Source organism: Lynx canadensis, chromosome E1, assembly GCF_007474595.2.
Source record: "Lynx canadensis isolate LIC74 chromosome E1, mLynCan4.pri.v2, whole genome shotgun sequence".
Lineage (NCBI taxonomy): Eukaryota > Metazoa > Chordata > Mammalia > Carnivora > Felidae > Lynx > Lynx canadensis.
The window spans coordinates 10,395,350-10,422,673 of record NC_044316.2 but is presented as its reverse complement, the minus strand read 5'-3'; the positions used below and the strand labels follow the sequence as shown (position 1 = coordinate 10,422,673).

The 27,324-nt window shown below is 54.6% G+C and overlaps 1 protein-coding gene across 4 annotated transcripts; it reads left to right on the top strand.

The window, feature by feature from the left end:
* Positions 1 to 946: 946 nt before the first annotated feature.
* RNF112 (ring finger protein 112) lies at positions 947 to 19,267 on the top strand. 4 transcript variants are annotated; one of them, XM_032591097.1, is made up of 16 exons: positions 947 to 1,499; positions 10,373 to 10,593; positions 13,183 to 13,401; positions 13,599 to 13,639; positions 14,385 to 14,670; positions 14,861 to 15,067; positions 15,156 to 15,284; positions 15,529 to 15,633; positions 16,069 to 16,119; positions 16,437 to 16,493; positions 16,574 to 16,648; positions 16,789 to 16,906; positions 17,064 to 17,230; positions 17,330 to 17,383; positions 17,522 to 17,596; positions 17,715 to 19,267. In XM_032591097.1, exons 3-16 carry the CDS (start codon positions 13,348 to 13,350, stop codon positions 18,183 to 18,185), a joined length of 1,890 nt encoding a protein of 629 aa, XP_032446988.1. In that variant the 5' UTR covers positions 947 to 1,499; positions 10,373 to 10,593; positions 13,183 to 13,347; the 3' UTR covers positions 18,186 to 19,267. The 4 variants fall into 4 exon arrangements, with proteins under 4 accessions (XP_032446988.1, XP_030150717.1, XP_032446989.1 ...); XM_030294857.1 differs by lacking the exon at positions 947 to 1,499 and having other exon boundaries at positions 9,447 to 10,593; XM_032591098.1 differs by lacking the exons at positions 947 to 1,499; positions 15,156 to 15,284 and having other exon boundaries at positions 9,447 to 10,593.
* Positions 19,268 to 27,324: the final 8,057 nt, after the last annotated feature.

Here is a 27,324-nt window from a genome sequence, read left to right as displayed (position 1 = left end):
ATAAAATAAAATAATAAAATTAAATTGTAAAAAAGGAAAGGAAGAAAGAAAGGAAAGGAAAAAGGAAAAAGGAAAAAGGAAAAAGGAAAGGAAAGAAAAAAGAAAGCTTCCTGACTTGCCAGGCTGTCCCTTTCCTGGGGTTTTGGCTAGAGAAACAGGCTTTTGTTGTTGTCATCGTTGTTCTTGTTTTTGTCTGTGCCCACTGGCATTTCCAGAATGCTTGCTCTGCCAGCCCCCAGTCTGTGACAGTGAGACAAAAGGAAAACCCAGGGCATGCACCTCTGTGTCATTCCTTGGGTTCTGAGGTTCCCAACCCGTTTGCTTTCTTTTCTCTTTCCGTGTCTCTTTCTTACATTGTCAAAAAGGAACCAGGGGCACCTGGGTGGCTCAGTCATTTGAGCATCCGACTCTGGATTTCAGCTCAGGTCATTGTGAGAAATAAGGCCACTGACCCAATCAGAGGAGGGACGCAGACACTCGAGCGCAGTGAAGCAAGGCTTTAATCAGGTTCTTGCAAGAGCAGGTGTCTCATGGACAGGCACACTTGGGGCAGTTACCGCAGGCAATTTATCTCCTAGCGTGCAAGGCCCTCCCCTGACTCCTCATTGGCTGAGCACTACAGAGCTTACAGCCTTCAGTTCTTTGGTGCATGCTCGTTGCAAAGCCCGCAAAAATAAGCCTGTGAAATGGAGAGGGGAAGAAGAACCAGGAAGTGAAGTGTCTAAGGGTTTGGGACTCCAAGTGCGGGGGGGTGGGGATGCGGTTGTACATATTTCCAACAGGTTGTAAACTTATTGTTAACTAGACAGCGCAGCTTTTATTTGGTATTTCAGAAGATGAATCCTCTCACTTCTCGCAGTCATGGGACTGAGCCTCACATCAGGCTCTGCGCTGAGTGTGGAGCCTGCTTGAGATTGTCTCTCTCTCCCTCTGCCCCTCTCCCCCACTTTCATGCTGAGTCTCTCTTTCTAAAAAAAACAAACAAAAAAACACCACAGAGCCAAAATGGAGTCACTATATTAAGCTCCATCAAGACTTAACACCGAACGTAATTGCAGTTTCAGCCTCTCCCATGAGTAGAATTTTAAACCAATCAATCTGGAATTTTTCTGGTCAGCACTAGTGAGGTAATCTGCATGATACCATCCCCCTGCCTTCCCCTAAGGGAAGGTGACCTTGCCTGAAACAGTCTTTTCTTTCGCTAATAACATCCTGTCCCACCCATTACTGGCCCATAAAAGCCTTCCATTTTGTGCAACTCCTTGGAGTACCCTTCTGTTTGTTAGGGGGGATGGTGAATAGAGCCAATTAGATATTTAAGACTACTTAGTTGAATTTTTGCTCTTTAACTGTCTCTAATGTCCACAGTGTCTCATATCTTGCACAGGAAGAGGAAGAAGTGTATCTTCTCCATCTTCTGCAAAGCGCAAGTCCCTTAAACCGAATTATAACGAGGTGTTAACGTCCATGCAGTGCGGCAGACCCGTCTTCACAGACAGGTACACCCGCTCACCACCACCCAGTTGAAACATACCCGGCAGGCTCCCTTCCCTGGTCCTGGGAAGGACTCATGTTGACTCACAGTCTTTAAAAAACCCCGGCTGGCTGGGTGGAGGGTGGGTTGGTGAAGGGCAGGGGAAGGAGTGGACTTCTCAGGCCGGTCATCCGTTCCCAGGGGCCACCGTGGGTGGGGCAGGAGTGGCCTGTGGCCTCAGCCCTGCGTCTGGCTCCCAAGGCTGCTCAGGCCTCTCGGCTGACCGGGTCCCTCTGCTCTGGCACTGGGATATCGTTAGGATGCTGCACACTGGGTCATCTGATCGGGGTGGGGGGTTCCTGCCCTTTTGCCGCCAGACTCACTGTCAGAAGGCGGGGGGTGGATGGAGCTGGGGACACGTGGGCACAGTGGGGTGAGCCACCAGGCTTGCCTCCAAGGCTCTTTAAGAGCTAGCATTTATCGGGCGCCAACTGCACGTTAGGCTGTCTGCAATAACCCTGCACAGGAGCAATTATTACCTTCAGTTTTACTGCCGGGAAACTGAGCTCGAGTGAGAGGAGTTACTTGGCCTGGGGAGCTGGGTGGAACCAGTATTTGAACTGAGGCCTGTTTGATGCCAAAGCCTGGGTGCTATCCAGTGCCCCCCACAACCTTGCTGGTCTGGTCCCGCTGAAGGAAGGTGTAGGCCAGCTGGCCGGGGAGGTCTATACGCAGAGGTCTGGACCGCAGCCGGCCCCCGGCTCTGTTCAGTCTGACTGTCTGCTTATGTCCAGCTGCGAGGCACGGGGGAACCTGGGTCCAACTGGGCAGAATCTGTGATGGGAAGTTTGCTCCTCAGGGGCCAGCTGGCTGCGACTCCCAGCTTCTTGGCTGACCGCCTGGATGCTCCAGACCTGGGTAGGCGGCATGGGAGTCGGAAAGGGGGTGGAGCAGGGGAGCGGAGGGGTCTGGAGCCAAGTCTACAATCTGATGGGGGGGGGGGGGGCGGGGAGATGATGCATGAGGGCGGGTTGGCTGCCCGCAGCCAAGGCCCCCTGCCAGCCAGTGTGAACCTCCAGAAGGGTGCTTGTGGCATCTTCTGATGTCACCACTATCACCTCCTTCTTCCTCTCCTGCTGTCCCCGAAGTCAGTTAGTGCTCCCCAACCTGTACATCCTGCTTGACCCTGCCTTTGCCACAGACCTTCCTATCTCTTGATATTTGAATTTTGGCTTCTCCACTTTTTCATTACACTCAGCAAATGTCTGTTAGGCCACCTTAGGCCTGACTGTTTCAGTTGCTGAAGCATCAGTGAAGAAACTGATGTGAGTGTTGAGGAAGTCACTTAACCCCTCCAAGCCTCAGTTTCCTCTTCTGTAAAATGGGGGAAGGGTTCATTCTCACGTCAGGGGTCGTGAGGGTTAACAAGAGGTGGCTCCCGTCTCCAGGTGCCTCTTGCCCTTCCTCCCGACCCCCCAGACTGGCCCCCAGCTTCTCTCCCCTTCTGATCTTCCACACCAGTTGCCAGGACGAGGGCCCAGATGCTCTGCTGAAAACTCTGCCCTTTTGGTTCCTGGTTTTATTTTTAGGGGACAGAGTCTAGTTTTCTTAGCCTGATAGCCAGGACCTTTCTGGCTCCTGCCAGCCCCTCCAAGCTTCTTTCCTCACTCTGTCCACATTCACATGCTAGTTATTGTGAGAAATAAGGCCACCGACCCAATCAGAGGAGGGACACCGACCCTCGGAGCGCAGTGAAGCAAGGCTTTACTCAGCGTTCTTGCAAGAGCAGATGTCTCATGGACAGGCACACTTGGGGCAGTTACCGCAGGCAATTTATCTCCTAGCGTGCAAGGCCCTCCCCTGACTCCTCATTGGCTGAGCACTACAGAGGTGAGTCCCTCCCCTGGTTCCTCATTGGCTGAGCGCTACAGAGCTTACAGCCTTACCCCGAAGTCACCTATGCCCATGTAAGACAAAAAGTAGTCTGAATGCAACAAATGTTCATTCCTGGGGTGACGCAGAGACTTCAGTTCTTTGGTGCGTGCTCATTGCAAAGCCTGCGAAATGGAGAGGGAAGAAGAACCAGGAAGTGAAGTGTCTAAGGGTTTGGGACCCCGCTGGTGGTGGGGGGGAGGGGGGGGTTGTACATATTTCCAATAGGTTGTAAACTTATCGTTAACTAGACAGCACAGCTTTTATTTGGCATTTCTGAAAATGAATCATCACCCTTACTTCTCACAGTTATCCACTTGGGGCCTGTTATGAGCTGAATGGCGTTCCCTCAAAATTCACATGTTGAAGTCGTAACCCCCAGTGTCTCCGAATGTGATTCTATTTGGAGACAGAGTCTTTAAATAGGTAATTGAGGTAAAATTAATTGGGGTGAGCCTTTAAAAAATTTTTTTAAATGTTTATTTATTTCTGAGACAGAGAGAGACAGAGCATGAGCGGGGGAGGGGCAGAGAGAGAGAGAGAGAGAGAGAGAGAGAGAGAGACAGAATCAGAAGCAGGTTCCAGGCAGAGCCTGACGCGGGGCTCGAACTCACAAACCATGAGATCATGACCTGAGCCGAAGTTGGTCACTCAACCGACTGAACCACCCAGGCGCCCCCGGGGTGAGCCTTTAAATAGGTAATTAAGGTGAAATTCATTGGGGTGAGCCCTAATCCAATAATTTGTGCCCATATAAGAAGAGGAGACTGGGACACAGACACTCACAGGGAAAGCCACGGGAGAACCCAGGGAGAAGGCAGCCATCTATAGGTCAAGCAGAGAGGCCTCAGAAGAAACCAGCCCTGCCCCAAAACCCCCAAACAACAAATAAACAAAAAGGGGCGCCTGGGTGGCTCAGTCGGTTAAGCGTCCCAACTCTTGATTTCGGCTGTCGAGCCCCGTATTGGCACAGAGCCCGCTTGGGATCATGACCTGAGGGGAAATCAAGAGTCCAACGCCTAACAGATTGAGCCCCCCAGATGCCCCAACAGCTTGGGTTCTAAACAGATATCGACTCAGCAATCAACAACAGCTTTGCCTAAGTCTCTGAGTTATGTCTCATTACTTCATCAACTACTTATTTATAGCTGGGTATTTAGGATGCTTTAAAGCTTCCCCTTTAAAAGGACAAAAACAACAACAACAACCCTGTTTTTGGCAACAAGACAGATAGATGACCTCAAAACTCTGGAGCAAACTAGGAATGCCCAGTAGACCGCAAGAAGCGTCTTTTAACCTGCGTGGCTGCAGTTGGCAAAGATCAAAGCGCGTGATGAAGCGCTGTGTCGGTCAGGACGTCCTTAGATCACATCATCCAGGTGGGAAGTGTGTCAGAGCAGGAACGTTCGCTACAGCACCGCGTGTTACAGCAAAACGTTAGTGATGCCCTTGATGTCTGTCACTAGAGGACTTGTGGGAGACTAGTTAAATATACTCAAAGGTGCCTAAAGAGAGGTAGCTGTCCAGAACCACAAGTGGTCTCCTCCGGTCCATTCAGGCGAAGTAATGGTTCAGGGACACGGATCTGATCACATGCCACCTGCTTAATATCATTTATGGTTCCCACTGTCACGCAGCGAGAGACTCTACATGGCCCCCTACAACCTGTGCCCTGTGGACTGCGCTCTGGGTCCCCCCACCCTGCCTCTGCTCTGACTAGCCCCCCTGCGGTGCCACACCCGCACTGGCCTTTTTTGCACGTGGCCTGGAATCCCCCCCTCCCGGTATCTTTCGTGGGGTTAACTCCCACTCATCCTACAGCGCTGAGCCTCAGCGGCCCCCAAGTCTGGGACAGGGGCTTCCCCCGGGGGCCCACAGGTCCCTGGGCTTCTGTACCAGCACTGACCGCGCTGAGGGTCAAGCTGCCTGTCTCCTTGTTTGAGCCTAGTCTTCGAGCGCCTCGGGACAGGGACCCTCTTTGTTACTTGTAGCTCCAGCATCGGGCTCCGTGCTTGCTTGGTACAGAGGAGGCATCTTCTGACTGAGAAGCAAAGGGCAGGAGAGAGAAGGCTGGGGAAAGTTCCCTGCAGGAAGTGGGAGCCAACCTGGACCTGGCTGAGAATGGTGAGGGTGTCCCAGGCAGGGGAGTGGCAGGGGCAAAAACGTGGAGTTGAGATGTCGAGAGACCCTCTGGACACGGTAAAGCCCACAGGACCGGGTGGGCAGTCGAAGGGGCGACACAGGCCTGGGAGTCAGGGAGCCTGGTTCCCCCTGCCAGGCCTGGCACAGGAAGTCTCTTCAGCTTTCTGAACGTCAGTTTCCCCATCCAAAAAATGGGGCTAATAATCACCGTGTTGTGGGAACCCACTGAGGCGGTTCATGTGGCAACATACGAATGCTATACTGCTAAGTAAATGTTGGGGTTTTTTTTTTTATCATGAAAATTATTTCAGGAAGCCTGGGATCAAACTGATGATGGGGGCTTCAAAAAGGAGGCAGGGGGAGCTCAGACTTTCCTCCAGCTTCTGACGGGAAGTCCCATACGCTGGCACACAGCAGGGAGGTGCGGCCAGGTTTACGGGTCAGGGTCACGAGCAGCCACACATGGGCCTGGCCCCTCTAGCATCTGAACTGTCTCCTGCCCATCTGTAGAGTTCTGGGACTGGCCTTGATATCGCTCTTTGCTAACTGTCCCCCTGGGACCCCAGCTCTGAACACAGATGTTGAAACTAGGCACCACTTATAAGCACGGCCATCTGTGGAGTGGGAACATGTGGCCTCCCGACTGAGCTGGCCGCAGCCTCCCCCCCGTGTCATCAGGGTTTCAGGCATCTGGGCTGCAGCCTGGAATTGGCCTTTCAATCCAAGGGGGTGTCTCAGGGCAAGCCTGGGGCACCTGTGATGAAAGAGGACTGACGGACACTGTCGGGGGGGGGAGGGGGCGTCCACTTAGTGGCTACTTTGTTTTGTCTCCACAAAAGCAGGAATCCCACACATGCTCGGCCTTATCTTGCTCTTTACTCAAAACTCAAAGATGCCGGCCAATACGGCAGGTGCTGTGGGAGCTGGCGCCTTCTTCCAGCTCCGTTGTCTCCGGTCTGGTTCTCGTTCCACTGCTCTCCTTCAGCTGAAAGAGGCCTGACCCCTGGGCCCAGCTGTGTGGGCCCGGGCTCTGAGGCTTGCACAAGGGGGCCCGGCACAGAGGCACCTTGGTAAAGGCCACGGTGAGAGTGAGGGCGACCACTGGGCCCACAGGGCGTGGGGAGCACCTCGGGGGCCAGGGTGAAGGCCAGGGCATGAAGGCAGCTGTGCTCGCATGGGCACCAGGGCAGCTGGGGCTTCTGCAGCACCCGCCGCACCCAGCTCACCACACCTGACAGCCCAGGGGCTGTTGGCTTGACAAGATAGTGGGCTCCTGAGCCCCGCAAGAGAGCACTGTGGGGCGGGACACGAGGGATGATGGCAAAGGGTTGGGGGCTTATGTGCCCCTGTGGGCCTTGGCCCCTGTTCCCCTTGCCTCTCGTCGCTTCGTAAGCTACACAAACTAGGCTCTTTATCTCACACCTCGGGGTCTTTGTGAGTACTGGTGTCCCTGCCAGAAATGTTGTCTTCCCGCTCCCATGGCTTTGCCGGCCAGCTTGTGTTTGTCATTCAGGCTTAGCTTGGGCATTGCCTTGTGGAGGATGCCTTCCAGATGTCCAGATCTGCGTGAGGTGGCTTTGTTTGGTCCTCCTGCCTCACCCCTGCCTCACCCTCGTCAGATCACCCAGGACTTGTCTAATGATTTTTCTGCCTCCCCACCACTAGACTGGAAGCACCATGAAGGTTCACTAGTCTATGCCTGGGGCCAGCATGATGCCTGGTATATAGTGCTTAATCCATGTTTGCAATGTGGATGGATATGTGTGAGAATGGATGATTGGATGGACAGACATAAAGTGGAGTGATGGCTGAAAGGATGGATGGATGGCTGGGGAGGAGGGGGGGCAGGTGGTTGCACGAGTGGATGGATGGGTGGGTGGGGGAAGGGGAGTGGGGGAGTGAATGGATGGGGCAGGTGGGTGGGGGTGGCTGGATGGAGGGCAGGTAGGTGCATGAGTGGATGGGTGAGTGGGTAAGTGGATGGAGGAAATCGTACATGTGCGCATGCTCACGAAGGCGCATGGCTGAGTATCCAGGGAATGGATGGACGAAAGAATATAGGACAAGAGTTGTGTATACATGGGGGAATTAATAAAGGATAATGAAGGAGTGGATGCCTGACTGGGTGGGTGGATAAGTAAGTGGATAATAAATGGGTAGATAATCAGTGCATGTATAATGGATGGCTGGGGGAATGGACAGTGAATTGATGGGTGGATGGACGGGTGGGTGAGTGGACTCCTCACTCACCCGCCAGGCCTTGGGGACACGTTGGGGGGAGTCAGTACACAGCACATCCTGCTCAGTGATCAGGGTCTCTGGGCTCTCCCAGGAACAGCTGCAGCAGAGACCTTCACAGGCTTCCCAGGGCAGGAGCAACCCAGAAGTCTACTGGGGAGATGGTGCAGGAGGAAGAAGCTGTGGGAGAAGGCAAGGAGTGACAGACTCTTGCCTGGGCCACAGCCAGAGAGAGCTGTTTGCATCTAGGGAGGGGGACCCCGGACAGGGATGCGGGGCTGGTGAGGGAAGCTGAGGCTCAGGCTGGGGCAGGGGAGGGAGCAGGGGGCCGGGAGCAGCTCAGGGAGGAGTAGAGAACAGTGTAGCTGGGTTCAGGATGGAGACGGGTGGAGGGATGTCACCTCAGCCCCAGCCTGTGGGTGTGTCCGCCTTTTCTTTCTCCCAGCCAGTCACCCGTGGGAAGTGCCCTGGGGCAGCTGGGCGGAAGCCAGGGGATGCAGGTGGCTAGATCTTCCCAGAGAACGCACGCCCCAGAGACAGAAAGGCACCACAGCAACAGTAGAGGGGGGTGTGCCGATCCCTCACATGGCCTGCACCGCTGGCAGTGCTCGGGGCATCCAGGTGGTTCCCAGGAGCACGGAGGAAGGAGAGCTGTCCAGGCGGCAGCGCTGGGAGGGAAGGGATCCAGTGCTCACCAGCACCCACTGTGCCAGGCTTCCTGATGAGTGCCGGCCTGCCCCGTGCCTTCTGGAAGCTCCAGGCCGGGGAGGCAGGAGAGGAGCAAGACACTCCAACAGAAGGGACTTCTGGTCTCATTGAGCCCCTTTCCATTTACATATCAGGAAACTGAGGCCCAGAGAAGGTCGGTGACTTGCCCAAGGTCACACAGCAAGCTGGGGTCAGAACCATCCAACACTCAGTTGCCTGATTCCTAATTCCAATTTCTACCTAGACCAGGCCTGGGCCAATTTTTCTTTCCTTCTCTGAAGTAAATGGCTACATCCTGAGATACAGCAAGACTGCATACTGCTTTCCAGGCTTATCGTAATTGAGATGATTTCTGCCACCCAGGAAAACCATATAATGTAGTGGTTAAGAGCTTGGGTGCAGGAGCCCGACTGTCTGTCTGGGTTTGGATTTTAGTTCTGCCATTAATGGCTGTGTGACCTTGGGCAAGTGACTTAACCTCTCTGGCCTGTTTCTTCATCTGTAAAATGGGAGTAATACAGTACTTCCATCATAGGTTGTGTTATTGAGGGTAAGTTCATAGACACAGGTGCTTGGAACAACGCCTGTGGTTAGGAGTGTATGATGTGTGTGTGTGTGTGTGTGTGTGTGTGTGTGTGTGTGTGTATGCACATGGGAATAAGTGGGAGCTCATGTATAAGTGTGCACACGTATGAGGGCCTCGTTACACATGCAAGTGCGTTTGTGTTGTGTGTTAATGAACGAGCATATGGGTGTGTGTGCGTGTGACTCTAAGTGCAGGTGTATATGACCATATACACAGGTGCATGAGTGTTTGGGGGGGTCTATACAGACAAGGGAGAATGTATATGGTATGGGTAAGTGGTAGTATGTTGACTGTGTATGTGTGTGAATTTACATGCAAGGGCATGAGAAGGGGTGATTAGGTGAATGAGTGAGTGAGAGAGAGAGAGAGAGAGTGTGTGTGTGTGTGTAATAGCTCCTCCCTGCATCAAGGGACCCAGAAGCTTTCCCAAATAGGATCCCAGTCTGGGAGACCTTGGACAAGTGACTTAACCTCACTGGCCTGTTTCTTCATCTGTAAAACAGGAGTAATACAGTACCTCCGTCATAGGTTGTGTTATTGAGGGTAAGTTCACGCCCGTAGGGTGCTTGGAACTATGCCTATGAGTAGGAGTATTTTTGGCTCCTAGTTTCTCCAAAAGTGTCTCCGCCCCCCTACCTCCTCCCAGGCCGGAAGCTGGAGCCAGAGGTCAGGAGGCCAACGGCCTGAGCTGGGCCAGTAGGAGCTGGACCCACAGGGAGGGAGGAACCACGATGTTTGTTGGGTGAACGAATGGACAAATGGATAGAATAATGAACGAGTCTGTCTCCAGGGCCTGAAATTCAACTCCCTCCCCACAGCTCAAGCTCCTGAAACGCAGGCCCACTCTCTTGCCAAACCCCCTTCATGTGGGCTCTGCTCTCTCTGAACGCACCACTCAGCTCTCCGAGCTCCCCAGAGGCCTGTCTACCTTGTAGGGCAGGCCTAGCTCAGTGTGGCCTTTCCTGACCCTGTGAGTCCCTGGGGTAGGCTGGGGGCACTGTGGGAGGCCCTACGTGGTATCCTCGCCCTACAGAGCCGGCGTTCTTCCTTTCCTTTCCAGCCACTGTGGGCCCTGTGCAGGTGCATGGGGCTACCCTGCTAGGGCCCCCTCTTGGGTGGGGCTCACCTGCCAGGCTCAGGAACTTTGACCTTGGGGAAATCTCCCTTCACATCAGCGCAGACATGCCAAAACAAGGATCGCCCATAGCCCACACGGAATTGAAATATTTTGCCATGAATTCTTTTAAAGAGGATTTATATGATCTTTACAATGTTGAATTTGTTAAGAACAGATTACTTGTTACTGGGTATGAACACGAAACGGCTATTACGTTCTCCATTTTGGTCACGCCTGATGTCCCAGGATCTAGCTCAGTGCTCAGCACTCAGCAGGTGCTCAGTAAACATTCGTTGACTCCGTGGCACTGAAGATTTGCATCTGACGTCACAGATGACACGAGCTGGGTTTACCAGCTGACATCACGTGGAGTGTAGCAGACACCCAACTCAGCAGGTATGACGTTTGATTTGACGTTTTCTTCTTGGAGTTTGGAGATTATCCCATTCCCATCAGGTTTCAATCCTTCCCAGAGACTGTAGAGACATTCACAGGCCTACAGAGCCTAGTGGAAAGAGTGGGACCATCCACACCTAACCTCTACAGCCAGGCTCCCTGGGCAGCGGGTTCCCCTCAGAGCCCCAGATAGCAGCAGGGGCCTCTAGGAGCAGAGGAACGGGGTCCAGGCCTTTCTCCAGGAGCACGGGGCTCTCAGCCTGAGGGTACAGTGTACTTCTCCTGCCTGCCCCTCTGCCAGGCCAGTTCCCACTATGGCTCACAGCGAGCCTCTCTCAGGTGCCTGGCCTGGGTGCGGGCCCTACCCTTTTAGCCGGCCTCCCCGCCCACCTCCAGCCCTTTGTAAAACGGTGTCCACCCAGCAAGCCAGAGTGACCAGGGTCGACTTCTTTTGTGTGACCGGTGCAGTCACTCTGGGCCAGCCCTCAGAAGGGACCTGTGTCTAGGCCTCCGCACTGGGCATCCCCATCTGGAAACTCTTCCTTAGTGTAGCTTGGAGTTTGTGTTTTGTTTTTTTGAGGTTATGTGGTGTTTTTGTTTTTTTTTTTCAAAGCTTATTTATTTATTTTGAGAAAGAGAGAGGGCGAGAGAGCAGGGGAGGGGCAGAGAGAGACAGGGAGAGAGAGGATCCCAAGCGGGCTGACATGGGGCTCAAACTCACAAACCTCAAGATCATGACCTGAGCTGAAACCAAGAGTCAGTTGCTTAACCCACTGGGCCACCCAGGCACCCCTGGAGTTTGTGTTTTTAAAAGTGAAATCTATGGGGCGCCTGGGTGGCGCAGTCGGTTAAGCGTCCGACTTCAGCCAGGTCACGATCTCGCGGTCCATGAGTTCGAGCCCCGCGTTGGGCTCTGGGCTGACGGCTCAGAGCCTGGAGCCTGTTTCCGATTCTGTGTCTCCCTCTCTCTCTGCCCCTCGCCTGTTCATGCTCTGACTCTCTCTGTCCCAAAAAATAAATAAACGTTGAAAAAAAAAAATTAAAAAAAAAAAAAAAAAAGTGAAATCTACTGGAGTGCCTCAGGCTCAGAGAGGATAGCAGCTTACCCAGGTCTTGCCAGGACAGGGCAGGCGTAGACCTTCCATGTGCGTCCAGCCCCCTGGCTCTCTCCCCTGCATCTCTCTGCCAGCCATCCAAGTCCATGGATAGGGGAAGCCTACTCTCTGCCACAAAGATGAGTGCCGGTCTAGGGCTCTGCTCCGCTGCTCCCTAGAGTGAGGCTTTGCTGCCGGCCCACAGTGGGTTCGGGTCCGCCAGCTGAGCTTCTCCATCCTGGTGGGAAAGACAGGAGCGAGCCATATCTAGCCCCACCTGCTGGGAATGGTCCCCAGCGGACTTCTGGTGAATCCATCACCCCTCCCCACCCTCGCCCCCTCCCCTCTGCACCAAGCTCCCAGGGCTTAAGAATAACTTCCTCTGGGCAAGTGGCTTTCTGTACATACTTGTGACCTCAGAGCTTAGAGGAGTGAAGGAAAGCGCCCAGGGCCCCTGGCTCATACGGGTCAGATGGGAAGTCTGATTCCGGGACCTGGGCCCCTCGGCAACTGTCACAATCAGGAGCCTGACCATGAGCTACCTGATGGCAAGTTCACGCCCAGTCGGGAAGGGGGAGGCGGGGAAGCTCCAGGAGGGGATCGCATCTGAGCTGGACCTGCGAGGGTCTCTCGGGAGGGATGAGGGGAAGCCCCGCCGCAGGCAAGGTGCAGAGGTGCAGAGGCAGAGAAGGGTGACAGAGGGCGGAGGCTGGAGAGGAAGTTTCAGGCCCGCAGACGCAGGCCAGGTGGTTTGGATTTTGATCTGATGTTGTAGAGAGCCATGGCCGGTGCTGGAGCAGCATGGGACCCAGCTGTGTTCAGGCAGATTCTGCTGGCCGTGCACCGGGGAGTAGATGCGAGGGGCTAGAGGCGAGAGTCACACGTTTGAAGCAGAAGTCACACGTGAAAGCTTCGTGGAAGGGGAGATGCCAGGGAACACACAGCCAGTGTCAGAGAAGTCAGGGGGCCAGGAAAGCTGCAGCTTTTCACCGTTGGCACCAGTGAGATGCCCGGGGCAGGAGGGAATGCGCCGGACCACATGCAATATGCTGGCATCCCGGGGCCCCACACAGAACTGGCTGCTCAGGAAACTGTCCCTCCAGGGACCGAAGGGAGGCTCCGCGTCACTCTCCGGGGGTGCGATATCTCATCTCCCACACCTCCCCTTTGGCACACCCTGTTCAGTGGCCTGGGAAGAACCCTGGCTGGGCCAGTAGGGGCAGTGCCTGCCCACAGTTCCATCTCTGCCACGCGCCCATATGGCTTCTCTCTCTCCATCCCTCCTCCCCCTCCCTGTCCTTATCTTTCCCTTCCGTCACCATGGCGACTCACCACCTCGGCTCGGCTCGCCTGCATCCCAGCCTCTGCCAGGGATTCTGAGCCCGGCTCTGTCCCTCCCTCCTCCGGAGCCCTGGTTCCCGCAGTCCTGTCTCCTCCCCCTGGGGTGAGTCCAGAGGCAGCCTCCTCTTTCCCGACTGTCACATCTATTTTCCAGCTCTGACGAGTCGCTGCCGGCTCCTCTGGGGAGACCATCCCCCACCCACCGTCCACCTGCCACTGTTCGGCCAGCCCTTAGGAGGAGAGCCATCCTCACTGCAGCTGACAGTGCCTCGGGGCCTCGGCTCTCAGCTTCCAGACCTCTCCCCGCTCCCAGCCCCCCATGCCGAGGTCCGCCTTGTCAATCATTTCCTTCTGTCATCGGCTTGGCAAACAGGCAAGCATTGGGTCCTGAGATCCGGGGTGCCGGGTGGGGGGGTGGGGGTGGAAAGGGCCACCTGGGGACAGGGAGGGATGGGTCTTTGGAGGGGGGGGATGGGGTCCACTGAGACCTAGGAGGAAGACAGAAATCTGGATTCTCTTCTAGATAACGTTTTCTCCCCCCCCACCCCCACCCCCAATTATGTCTCCAAGGAGAGAAAACGGAGCTTCATGGGAAACAGCCGCAACAGTTGGTGAGTGGCAGGGCCACCCGGCCGGACTGCCCCAGATCCTGCTCGCTAGGCTGGTCCGGGAACCGGAGGCCTGGGGCCACCCGGCCTCCCTCCAGAGGGCTGTGCCAGGGGAGGGCCTGAAGCGGGATCTGCCAGGGTATGGAGGGAGGGACGGAGAAAATCCGGCGGGTGCTGCACGGAGACCAAATCCAGCTCAGAACGGGAGAGCGGAAGGAATCTTCTAAGAATCGGAGCCATCTGCCCCACCGCTGGGAGGCTCCCATCCACTCCTTAGGGTCCCATAGTGTAGCATGTGCAGGTATCACCCCTGGGGGGGTCCGGCCGAAGCCCGTAACTCCTTGAGGAAGCCCTTGCAGCAGAAGGCTGTGGGAGACGGTTTTCAGTGAGTATTCGTGCCGGGCACCGGGCAGGGCTCTGCACGTGCACCAGCTCGTGTGATCGCCCCAGTGGCCCCGTGAGGCAGGGACCGCTAACCTCCCGTCTCGGACAGTCAGGAAACCGGGGCCCAGATCAGTGCGGGAGCTTGCCCATGGACACACGGTGACTCCATCCAGGCTTCTCCCTGCCGGGAGCACGGTCACCGCTGTTCTGCTGCCTCCCCCCCTGGGGTCCCAGGCTCCGGGGTGCAAGTCAGCGAGGAACGAGCAGGGCGTGGCCTTGCTGGGAGCCCCCCGCCCCCCAAACTCCTGACCCGCCCTCCCCGCGCCCCACACACTGCTCCCAACAGCCTGCTCTGCACCCCCAGGTCTCACGCGCCGTTCCCCAAGTTGGAGCTGGGCCTGGGGTCCCGGCCCGCAGTGCCGCGGGAGCTCCCCGCCTGCTCCATCTGCCTGGAGAGGCTGCGGGAGCCCGTCTCGCTGGACTGTGGCCATGACTTCTGCGCGCGGTGCTTCAGCACACACCGCGTCCCGGGCTGCGAGCCGCCTTGCTGTCCAGAGTGCCGGAAGATCTGCAAGCAGAAGAGGGGCCTCCGGAGTCTGGGGGAGAAGATGAAGCTCCTGCCGCAGAGGCCTCTGCCCGCTGTGCTGCAGGTCCAGGGTCCAGGCCTCGGCATGGGGAGGGGGCGTGGAGGCCCCCGGGTCTGACGGTGGCTCCGTCTCCATTCTAGCATGTCAGAGCGGGGAGCGGAGTTTGGGGTTGGACACGCTCCCCGCTTGGGGCCCGGCTCCCACCGCCTGGGTGCTCAGGGAACCCTCTCCCCCCCCCCCCCCCCCGGCCCAGGAGACCTGCTCCGTGAGGGCCGAGCCGCTGCTGCTGGTGCGCATCAATGCCTCCGGAGGCCTCATCCTGAGGATGGGGGCCATCAACCGCTGCCTGAAGCACCCCCTGGCCAGGGACACCCCTGTCTGCCTCCTCGCTGTCCTGGGGGAGCAGCACTCAGGGAAGACCTTCCTCCTCAACCACCTGCTCCGGGGCCTGCCGGGCCTGGTGAGGGCAGGTTAGGGGTCCCCGCCCGGCTTTGGGAGGGGCATGGGGGCTGGAGGGTCCACCTGATGCTCTCTTCTCTGCCCCACAGGAGTCAGGGGAGGGCGGCTGGCCGAGAGGAGGAGGGTCCCTGCAGGGGTTCAGGTGGGGTGCCAATAGCCTCACCAGGGGCATATGGATGTGGAGTCACCCCTTCCTGCTGGGGAAGGAGGGGAGGAAGGTGAGGGGCCCAAGGGCAGAGGAGGTGAAGATTGGATGGGGGGGGGGGTGGGTATCAGGGGGAACGTGGAGGGTGGGGGGTTGGTCGGGGAGAGCAGGGACAAAGGGGAGGGGAAATGGAGAAAGAAAGCTTTGGGGACAGGGACGGGAAGACGGGGTAGGGAGAGGCAGGGTTGGGGGAGCACATGGAAGAGCGAGGCGGGCTTGACCCCGTGGTTCAGCCCCCACCCCCACCCCCCGTACAGGTGGCTGTGTTCCTGGTGGACACAGGGGACGCCATGAGCCCGGAGCTGAGCAGGGAAACCAGGACCAAGCTCTGTGCCCTCACCACGATGCTGAGCTCCTACCAGGTGAGGGCGCTGTGACCTGGTCATCGGCCCCATCTGCCCGGCTCCAGCTCAGGAATCTCTCCAGACTGGACATCTCAGCCCCGTCCAGCCCTGGGAGTGCTAGGGATGGTTACCCTGATCTCATAGACTTCCGTGTCCAGGGTCCCCACAGACTCTGGGGTTGCCCCTGCAAGGGAGGGTCGCCCCCGGTCAGTGAAGGTGGGAACATGGCTTGTTCTAAAGGGAAGTCAACAGCCGCTGGGAGCAGCTGAAGGTCAGCAGGACCTTCCACCCCCTCGAGGCCAGTCCAGGCCCTGCAGGCTGTGCAGGCTCCCAGGCAGGTGTCTCCCAGGTCCCGGCCTCACAGTCGGCCTGCGAGCTCCTTCCTCCCCGGGGTCTTCCCAGTATCTCTTTGCCTTTGCAGACCCTCTTCCATCTTGTTCTCCTTGGTTCCAGATCCTCAACACCTCCCCGGAGCTGAAGGATACAGACCTGGAATATCTGGAGGTGAGGAGACGTTTGGTCTTGGGGTGCCACCCTGTCCCTGTCCTGACCGTAAGGCCAGGGGACTGGATCAGCCACAATCAGAAGTGCCTTCCATTTCTGGCCGAGGAGTTCATGCAAGACCCGGAGCTGGGCTGGGGGGGGGCGGGGGTGGGGGGGCGGTCAAGGGCAGAGGGTGACGTGTGGGATGCCTGGTTGGGAGAGGCAGGGGAGTCCCAGAGCCGGGAGCTGGGGGGCGCGGGTTCCCCAGTGTGCCCAGAGGGGAGGGGGCCACAGTCCTTGCAGTGGCCCAGCCATGACCCTCGGTGCCTCACCCCCAGATGTTTGTGCACGTGGCCGAGGTGATGGGCAGGCATTATGGGATGGTGCCGATCCAGGTGAGACACCCATGTCCGGACACGTCACCCCAGACTCTAACACCCCACAGCTGCTGGTGTCAGGACCCCTTCTCTTCCAGCACCTGGATCTCTTAGTCCGGGACTCATCCCACCCCAACAAGGCAGGGCTGGGGCACGTGGGTGACGTCATCCAGGTGAGGGGTGCAGAGGGAGGGGATGAAGGTGGCGGTGGGGGAACTGGGCAGGAGGTGAGGGGAGCTGGGGAGGGCGCCTGCAGGGAGCTAAGAACAGGAATGTGGCCCCTAGCTCACAGGTCTCCCCTCTGCGCTCTCAGAAAGCCTCCAGCAAATACCCCAAGGTTCAGGAGCTGCTCCGAGGGAGGCGAGCCCGCTGCTACCTCCTGCCTGCTCCCGAGAGGCGGTGGGCCAGCAAAGACCACGGAAGCCCAGGCGGTGAGTGTCCCCGGGAGCAAGGCCTCCCCCGCCTGCCCTCCTCTGGGTGACCCCCCCTTGCCCTAGCGAGCCTCTCCCTGCCTCTGACACCCTTTCTCCTCCCAAAGCCCGGTCCTGCTCAGCCCCCGGTCCTCAGCATGAGGAATCTCTTCTTCAGACACAGATGACGATGTCCGCCACCTCTGTGCCTACGTCGCCGATGTGCTGAGTGTGGTCCCCCAGCACGCCAAGAGCCGCTGCCAGGGGTACTGGAGCGAGGGCCGCCCCGCGGCCAGGGGAGACAGACGCCTGCTCACCGGGCAGCAGTTAGCTCAGGAAATCAAGGTGGGCCAGCCCCCAGCCCCAGGCCCCGGAGAAACCGCCCCCCGCCCCCCGCCCCCGCGCCCCTTGCCCTCCCTGACCCCTCCCGTGATGTCTCTGCAGAACCTCTCAGGCTGGATGGGGAGGACGGGGCCCGGGTTCACCTCCCCGGACGAGGTAGGGGCCCCTCCCCCCCCACTCCCAACCCCGGGGAAGGGTCTTGGGGGCCGGGCGGGGGCGGGGCCGTGGGCCCCGGGACGGAGCGCAGGGCGCAGGCGGCCGAGGAGGGAGGCAGCCTGGCTTTGCCGTGGACAGATGGCCGCCCAGCTGCACGACCTGAGGACGGTGGAAGCTGCCAAGAAGGAGTTTGAGGAGTACGTGCGGCAGCAGGTGAGCCAGCCTCGAGCGGGGGGCGGCGCCTCGGGCGGCGGGGGCCACCCCCCCCCCCCTCCCTGGGACAGGGCTCCGGGGCGGAAGGTCAGCGCGCCTTCCTTCCTCCCCGCCACAGGACGTGGCCACCAAGCGCATATTCTCTGCGCTCCGGGTACTGCCCGACACCATGCGGACCCTCCTCGCCACCCAGAAAGATGCCATCCTGGCCCGCCACGGGGCGGCCCTGCTGTGCAAGGGCAGAGAGCAGACCCTGGAGGCCCTGGAGGCCGAGCTGCAGGCCGAGGCCAAGGTCTTCATGGACTCTTACACCATGCGCTTCTGTGGCCACCTGGCCGCCGTCGGGGGCGCCGTGGGCGCCGGGCTCATGGGCCTGGCGGGCGGCGTGGTGGGCGCCGGCATGGCCGCGGCCGCACTGGCCGCGGAGGCCGGGATGGTGGCGGCCGGCGCGGCGGTGGGGGCCACGGGGGCTGCGGTGGTCGGGGGTGGCGTGGGCGCCGGGCTGGCTGCCACCGTGGGCTGCATGGAGAAGGAGGAGGACGAGAGGGTGCAGGAAGGGGACCGAGAGCCCCTACTGCAGGAAGAATAACGGGGCCCAGGAGACCCAAGGGAGGAAGAGGTGCCGGGTGGGAGGGCAGGAGGTGCCGGAGGGGAGGGCTTGGGGGCGGTGTGGAGAGCACGGCGTGCCGCACCGCCCTGCTCCAATGCCCAGTGTCAGGGTGGCTGGCCGAGCTGGACAATCCAGGTGGCTCCAGGATCCTGGGGAGGCCACCTGGGGCCAGGAGGCAGTGTCTGGGGGCAGTGGATAGAGGATAGGGCCCGTTCCTGGTTGCAGACCACTGCTAACCTGCCTGTGGTTCCCAGACCAACTTGACCCCAGGGTTTCCCACCCAGAGTGAGGCTCCACTGGCCTCCCTCTCCTGGCTTATTCCCCTGATGACCCTGAATTGTAGGAAGGCTGAGCAGGCACCATTCTGGAAGTCTCCCTTGGGTGGAGAGGATCTGTCCCTTCACAGATGGGAGAAGCCGCGGGGTCGGGTGACGTTGGTGCTCAGGACCAGGGAGCACTGATGAGGGGCTGGGGGAGAGAGAGAGAAGGAGCGGCCACTGGGCAGAACCAAAGAGTCCAGTGTGGTGGACAGCGACCTAATCCCCAGAGTGGAGACACTTTGCTCTGATGACTTTTCCCAGAGCTGCCCCCAGGAGGATAATGGTGGCCTCCCTGACCCTCCGCAGCCCCAGGGAGTCCACATATGCACTTTGAATGGGGGTCCCTGTAGATCTTCCCTCATGGGTGTGTTCTTTGTTGAGCAAGCTCAGACAGCAGAGTGCCCGAGTTCCTTCTGGAATGCTGTCCCAGCAATGGGTTAGATGCCAAAGAAAAATGCCCGTAATTGCATTCTGAGCTAAATCGGACAGCCCTCGTGAGTCTATGAAAGTCCTGCAAGGGACAGCAAAGGGAAGAACACATTCCATCCCGAACACGAACACGCCCTTTTTCTGGAGCCCATGTCTGCAGGAGACCTGGGTGCAACCCCCCACAGGAACCCAGAGGGCCCAGCGTCCTTCCATGGGACAGAAAAGTCCTGCTGGAAGACTTCTAGGCTATTAAGCTGTAAAGTATTCATGGGCGCCTTATATGAAAAATAAACTGTGTGTGCTTGAGTGTCAGTTTCCCAGTAAATTATTGAAACAATACTCGAATTCAGCCCCCAGAGGGCTTTGGGGCACAGGGGCGGGGGAGGTAAACCAAGGCATTCCATGGTGGGGACCTGTGGATAGGGAGAGCAAGACTGAAATTCAGGAGATCTGGGACCTGAGTGTCCAACACCCCACTTGGGGGTTGCAGGAGGGCTCAGGCCAAAGGCCAAGGGCATAGCCACCTTCCACTAAGACTTGGGGTCTTGCTCTTCTGGTCTCTCCTGCCTCAGATGGCCCTGGGAATAGATTGTCACCGGGCATCTGTCCTGGCAGAAGGAGAGAGTTGGAGGTGTAGGTGAGGAGTCTTTGCTTCATAAAAACTAGAGGGAGGAGGACCCCAGGCCGACCTCTGGTCGGGGGCGGGGGGGGCGGGGTCAGCCAGCCAGGCACTCCCATGCTGTGTCTCCTCCCTGCCTCAGCTCCCCACCTCAGAATTTCAGCAGAGGTCACCGTGTCCAAACCCTGCCTTTTACAGATGCAAACCCAGAGAAGGGACGTCTCAGTTAATGCCCCCCAGCTGGCTGGTGGCAGAGTAGGGCAGCTCCAAACTCCTGATTCCCCAGCTGGTGTTCCCCCACATCCATCAGAAGAGTTTTTTGTTGTGGTTGTTTCTTAATGTTCATTTATTATTGAGAGACAGAGCATGAGCATGGGAGGGGCAGAGAGACAGGGAGACACAGAATCCACAGCAGGCTCCAGGCTCCAGCTGTCACCACAGAGAGCCCGATGTGGGGCTCCAACTCGCGAACTGCAAGATCATGACCTGAGCTGAAATCGAACGCTTAACCGACTGAGCCACCCAGGCGCCGCAGAGTTTTTAAGGTCAGCTGTCCTGAAATCCAGGTGCTCTTCTTAGTTGATTTCCTCCCACTCTGGTTCAGCTCTGGGAAGCAGTGTTGCGGGGACTGAGACGGAGGGACTTGGTGTGGGACAAGTGGCTTCACAGTAGAAGCTTCAGTTAGCAAGCTGGGGGCAAAATAATGATGCCAAGAAATCCCAAAGCCAGAGCTGGGGATAGGAGGGGCGAAGACGGAGGGCCGAGGGTGATCCTAACTTTTGGAGACTGGGGCAGAGGTGGGGATAGGGTCCAGACTTTGTCTGGTGTGTGCCCAGAAAAGCTTCCTAGAAGCATCTGTAGGGCCCTGCCATCATCATGTGGTGAACCCGTGAGCTACACAACCTCCCAGACTTTGGGGCTGGCAGGCTTAGAACTTGGATGGGGGAAGCCTCCGAGGAGACCCTGAGGGAAGGTTTCGTCTAGCGAGAATCCCACCCAATAGCGCTGCAAGGAGTTGCCGTGATCTACTTTGAATGGAAGCAAGTGGAAATGCTCTGCATAAGCAAGATGAGTCGTATTAAGTTGTACAGAATTTGTCTTGTGTCCTGTAGTTCAAAGCATCCTCCCAAACATCAGCTTCCTTAAGTCTCCACACCATCTCATGCAGCATGTGGAGTATCCATTTCTACAGAAGCCCGGACACATGACTAGTCAGACGTAAGCCAAGACTTGAACCCAATGTTTTCTGATGCCAGGTTCCTTGCTTAGGTGAGCCCTCACCGCACAAGTCTCTCCAGGCTCCTCGGCCAGGCTGTTGGGTCCCAAACCCAATTAGGGGGCTTCCTGGACTTTCAAGGTCAGTTCTGGAATTCACAAGAGCCCACACGACTCTGTGGTCAAGGTCCCAGCAGGGTGCTGATGTCTGGCTGGTTTCTCCTCTGTGACCTGTTGAAGGTCACTGACTCTAAGATTCTCAGGTGATTCTCAGGGTTGGAGATCTGGTGATTTGGCTTGTGGCTCCAGTTTCTGAGGCCACTCCTCATGTTGGAGATGGTGGAACCTGAAGGAACCTGCATTCTTAATTCTTACTGTGGACTGAACCCCACCCCCCCACCCATCCTAATCCACCATACGTTGGTATTAGGAGGTGGGACATTTGGGAGGTGATTGGATCGTGAGGGCGGAGCCCTCACGAATGGGATTAGTGCCCTTATAAAAGAGTCCCAGAGAGATCTCTAGTCTCTACCCCCCCATGTGAGGACACAGCCGTCTAGGAACCAGGAAGTGGGCTCTCATCAGCCACCACACCAGATCTGCCGGCATCCTGATGTTGACTTTCCCTACCTCCGGGACTGTGGGAAAGAGATATTTGTTGTTTGTATGCTTCCCATTCTGCTGTTGTTAGAGCAGCCCCTCGATCGCGTGGCCCAGGGATCCCTCTAACTGCCCGGATCTGCGATAAACCATGCTCTGAGCAAGGAAGAAACACTACTTGCATGAAGTGAATGAGATGTATGGGTTTACTTATTACTGCACCACAGCCTGTCCTACCCTCACTAACATGGAAATTTGCTCCCGGAAATGGGGTGAAGACCTGAAATAGTCCTGGCTGGGTGGTGGGCAGTAAGGAAACACAGTGCTGGATCCGTTTTACGGCCTCATGAAATATTGGGTAAAACTATCCTCTACAGTCACACTGAAGACAGACCCTTATACTGTTGTATTTTCCTTTCTAAAAATAAAACCTGCCAACACAGAAAACCCTCCCCACAAATGTCAAAAAGGAATAGTTCTGGTTTTGAGTAAGCATGAGCTCAGACTGGCCTGTGTCCCAGGTGACCTGCTATTTAAAAAATAAAATTATCGGGGCGCCTGGGTGGCGCAGTCGGTTAAGCGTCCGACTTCAGCCAGGTCACGATCTCGCGGTCCGCGGGTTCGAGCCCCGCGTCGGGCTCTGGGCTGATGGCTCAGAGCCTGGAGCCTGTTTCCGATTCTGTGTCTCCCTCTCTCTCTGCCCCTCCCCCGTTCATGCTCTGTCTCTCTCTGTCCCAAAAGTAAATAAACGTTGAAAAAAAAAAAAAATTTTTTTAAAATAAAAAAAAAAAAAATAAAATTATTAAGACAGAAAAGAAATCCCACCATTTTTTAAAAAAAAAGATTTTATTTTTAATTAAAAAACAAACAAACAACCACGATGTGGGGCTTGAACTTACAACTCGAGGGTCACATGCTCTACCGACTGAGCCAGCCAGGCACCCTCCCCATCCTGCTTCCCTATAAGCCAAGCAGATACAACCCCTGTTTGCATGTTCCCAGGTATGAGCACTTGTCGGGTGAGGAGACTCCACAGTCCTACTCACTCTACGTGCTTTCAGAGTTCACTCCGCATTCCCCTGGTCATTGGGGTGGCCATCTGTGCAAGTTAATGGCCTCTATCTGGGGGAAAAAAAAAGAAAGAAAAGAAAATTCTTGTACCTCTACGACGAGTAGGTAGTTGAGATGCCTCAGCTAGATTCCCACAGTGACAGGGCGATGGGGCATTGTCTTCCTTGATGTTGACATTGAAAAGAGATGGCTCCCAGGCCCTGCTGAAAAATATTCCTGGGTTTTAATTCTGATAAGAGGCTTATTTAACCTCCGATAAGATTCGCATGCGTATCAAAAGGACAGAGGAATTCTTTCTATCTTTATTTTATTATTTTTTAAAAAGTCTTATTTATTTAAGTGATCTCTACACCCAACACGGGGCTCGAACCCACAACCCTGAGATCAAGAATCACACACTCTTCCAACGGAGTCAGCCAGGCACCACAGGAATTCTTTACAAATACAAGTTTTCTCTCTGAAATGTTCTAAGAAAAAGGAGGAGAAAAGATCTCATTCCTTTCGGAAAGGAAATTCAATCTTATTTTTATTTACCCTTTTGTTACTATTTTATTGTAATAGCATAATTTCTAATGATCTCCATTTCTGTTTCTCTTGGCATTTTGCAGCCACTGAAATATTCAGCGATTGTGTGGGGAAATGTGAAGCAAAGTAATTATCAGAATCACGTTGGGATAAATTAGAAAATTCAGTACAATATGGACTTGGGGAAGAAGAGTCTTTAAGTGTGTACCAACGATATGCTTAATTTACTTAAAGCAAATATTTGATTACGTAAGGGAGGAAAAAATATCTTTTCGTTTTACTTGTTAAAAACAACAGGCCCTAAATGGAATTGCTTATGCTAAGCCCATGTCAACAAACTGAGACTTAACTTAGAGTTTCGGCTCTTCTAGAAATCAGACCTTACTGATAGACCCTTGGCAATCTCCTAAAGGAAAGTGACCTTGTAATAAGCAACTTGCTTTTCTGCCTGGTAGAACTTTCTTGTTCCTGCTCCCTTCTGCTTATAAAAGTCTTCTGTTTCATACAGCTCTGTGGAGCTCCTTCCCATCTGCTAGATTAGATGCTACTCGATTGAATCATTAAACAAATATTATGATAATAATAATAATAATTTCACTAGAAAAGCTCTTTTCTTAAAAAAAAAAAAAAAGCAAGCTCTTTTCTATTGAGCTCAATATCAATGTCAGTGATTCTAGAAAACTTGTTTCAAGTCCTTGTGGGAACCCCAGTCCCTTCCTCCTGAGATGCTGACTTCACATCAGAAGCCTGAATCCAACTGGATTTTTCTTTCAGTTTGATAACCATATCAAAACATGTAAAAGGGTCCCTCCCAGTGTGGTGACAGGCATCTTTCCTCTAGAATACCATTTATTTATTTATTTATTTACTTACTTACTTACTTATTTATGTGCTTATTTATTTATATTATAGAGAGAGTGTGCATGTGAGTGGGGAGAGGAGCAGAGGGGAGAGAGAGAATCTTAAGCAGGCCCCATGCTCCACATAGAGCCCGATGTGGGGCTCGATCCCACGCCCCTGGGATCATGCCCTGAGCCAAAATCAAGAGTTGGTCACTCAACTGACCAAGCCACCTAGGCACCCCTCCTCTGGAACACCTTTATGTACATGAAATCCCCCCAGCAGAGGATGGCAGGCCTCCTCCGATGTCCTCCAATGGGCCCTTCCAGGTCCTTATGATTTTAGGTCTCACAGCCCTTTTAAGTATTGAACATGATTATGAGAGGATTCACCAAATTGGGCACAGACCCAAATTCATCAGCCTATCAAACTGAAGTTCATAAGTTCAAAGGGAGAGACACCATACTTTCTGAGGGGGTGCTATAGGCCATTTTCACCTATAGACATCTTTTTTTTTTTAATATTTATTTTTAGAGAGAGAGAGAGAGAGAGAGGGAGAGCACGAACAGGGGAGGGGCAGAAAGAGAGCAGAGCCTGATGCGGGGCTCAATCCCACGAACCGTGAGATCATGACCTGAGCCAAAAGCAAGAGTCAAACGCTCGACCAACTGAGCCACCCAGGCATCCCCTCACCTATAGACTTCTAAATGAAGTTTTCAGTGTTGGATTCATCCACTCCACTTGTCTTCAGGGCTGAGGGGACAGGGCAGATCCCAGCATGATTTGCACGCCTCCTGAATGACAGCGGACGTCAGGTCACCTGCAAATCCCGCAGACATAACGAGACAAAGAGCTCTTACTTTCCACAGGTGTCAATTCTGTAGAATTGAACTGCCACCAAGTGTCTCCTGTGCTCAACTTGGCAGTGGCCCGAAAAGAATTCTGCCGACAGACAGCACGTCTCTGATACATTTTGGATAAGGTCACCTGTTTGGTCGTCATTGGTAAGAGTCTAGTGCCTTTAAAATTCCTCTCAGATGTTTGACTCAGATGATTTTGTTGATGACACATTACTGGTCTGATCGTGCACCTGCAGTGCTTCTGCACTTAAAAGATGGTCCTGGGGCGCCTGGGTGGCTCAGTCGGTTAAGCGTCCGACTTCAGCCCGGGTCACGATCTCACGGTCCGTGAGTTTGAGCCCCGCATCGGGCTCTGGGCTGATGGCTCAGAGCCTGGAGCCTGTTTCCGATTCTGTGTCTCCCTCTCTCTCTGCCCCTCCCCCGTTCATGCTCTGTCTTTCTCTGTCTCAAAAATAAATAAACGTTAAAAAAAAAAAAAAAAAAAAAAAGACGGTCCAGGACATACACAGAAGTCAAATGATCCAAAGAAAGGCTTGAGCTCTTTGCATAAGTGTGGCTGCTACCACCACGGCGTGGAGGCATCCAGAAGAACTGAGAAATAATGCTATCGGTCTAGAGTCAAATGCCAGCTTCAGAGCTCAATTCTGCCAGCAGTCAGTGTCTTTGTTTCCATGGTAAATCACGTGGAAAGCTTTTTCAAAATTTGGAATCCTCACAGCGTGGGGAGAGACCGTGACCAATTTCAATGGTTCAAAAGCTTCCTGCGGATTCTAGGGATCCGACACAAGGGTCTAGAGTATTATCAGTCGGTTGGTCTATCAGAGGATTTGCCCGCTCTTGAAAAAGCTGGAATCCACCGTGGAGAATATGTCACTTGTCCCCCAAATTGTTGCTTTGTTGTTGTTGTTGTCGCTGTTGGCTATTTCATCTGAGAAATTGGCTAACTCCGGCATTCTAACACTTTGTGGACTTCCACGACAAATTCCCTAAATATGTGACCCCAGTTTGGCAATACTGCAGTTTGTCTAGTGAGGCCGTATGTCCCCGCCAGGTGAGGAATGGCGAGAAGCCAAAGTATCACTTCTGTGTTACACTTCAGTTTCTGAAGCTACCAGCAAATCATCCCCATACCGAATAATTATAGATCGCTCGGCGAGACAGATTTCCCTAAACGGGCTAGACAAAACAGTAGGAGTCCCCCAAATCCTGAGGAACATTTTGCTCTGAACACTGGACTCCTTCAAAGGTAAAAGCAAATGGGAATTGGAACTCATTAGCTAGAGGAACAGAAGAAGAAAAAAAAAAAAAACACAGCAGAATGTAGAGAAAAACTGTAGGCGACAGAATCAAAGTCAGAAAAGTTGCAGGGGGACCATGGAGCTTAATGAAACGACAAACTTATTCACCTCTCTCAGATCTGGTACAAAGCCCTACAGGGGCCAACCCTCTATCTCAAGGTCACCTTCCCTCCTTGCTGGAGGTATGGGAATATGACAGAGTGAGTGTCCCTTTGAAAAAATGATGGCTTGTTTTCTGATTTTTTTCAATAACGTGTTTGATTTTCTCCAGCTGAGCCCTTGACGAAGGATCTGGTTTTCCACATGGCCCTGGCTTACCTTTTCGGTAAGGTATTTTTATCAGTTCTATATCCCCAGTTAAACCAGGATACTAAATCCCAAAGCCCCAGAGTGGTGCATGGATCTGTCTCAGCTGGGTGCTTTTCCAGCATGGTCTGAGACTGCCACTCTGCGATTCCCCCTTTCTTTCAGGAGGCACAGGGTCGCCGGGTCAGCCTTTTGTCCAGGGAGGTCCACAAACACTCCACTGGAGCACAGAATACGGTAGGTTCTCACGTGCACAGCAAGCATGTCCCCTGCGGATTTACTCGGGAATCAGGAGAGAGTAAGAATGCTGTTCCTCAGCCAGGGAGGGAACCACAGAGAAAGAGGAACCGTTGAGAACTCTTGCTTTTGGGTGGAGTCTTTTAAAAAATGGTAATTAGGTCAACATTGTTTACAGCATTGCTAAACCTTCTGTGTCCCTACCGATTTTATCTACAGTTATCAACTACTGAGAGAGGGATGTGAACATTTCTAACTATAATGGTGGATTATTTATAAATATATTCTAAATAGGATGCGCATAAATGGTGGTCTACTTCCCCTGGCAATTCTATCAGTTTCTGCCTCACGCATTTCGAAGTCCTGTTATTTAAGTGCGTGCATATTCAGGAATGTCCTGTCCTCCCCTGAATGCAGCATATTATGAAATGTTTCCCTATCACCCTGCTAATAGTCCTTTTGCGGTCTTCTCTGTCTGATACTGATACAGCTACTTCATGTGTGTATTATGGAGTGCTTGGCTGGTATATCTCTTTCATTCTCGCACTTTCAACCAGCCGTGTCTTTATATTTAAAGCGTGGTTCTTATAGAGGGCATATTTTGGGTCTTGCTTTTTTACCCAGTCTGATAATACCTGCCTTTTGTTTGCAGTCTTTAGGCCATTTACATTTAAAGTAATTATTAATCGGACGTGCCTTGATGTGGTTTTCTTTATGTTTCCTTGTGCTTCAGGTTCACTGAACCTCGATCTGTTGGTTTCTGTCAAATTCAGAATATTTCAGGACATTATTCTTTGA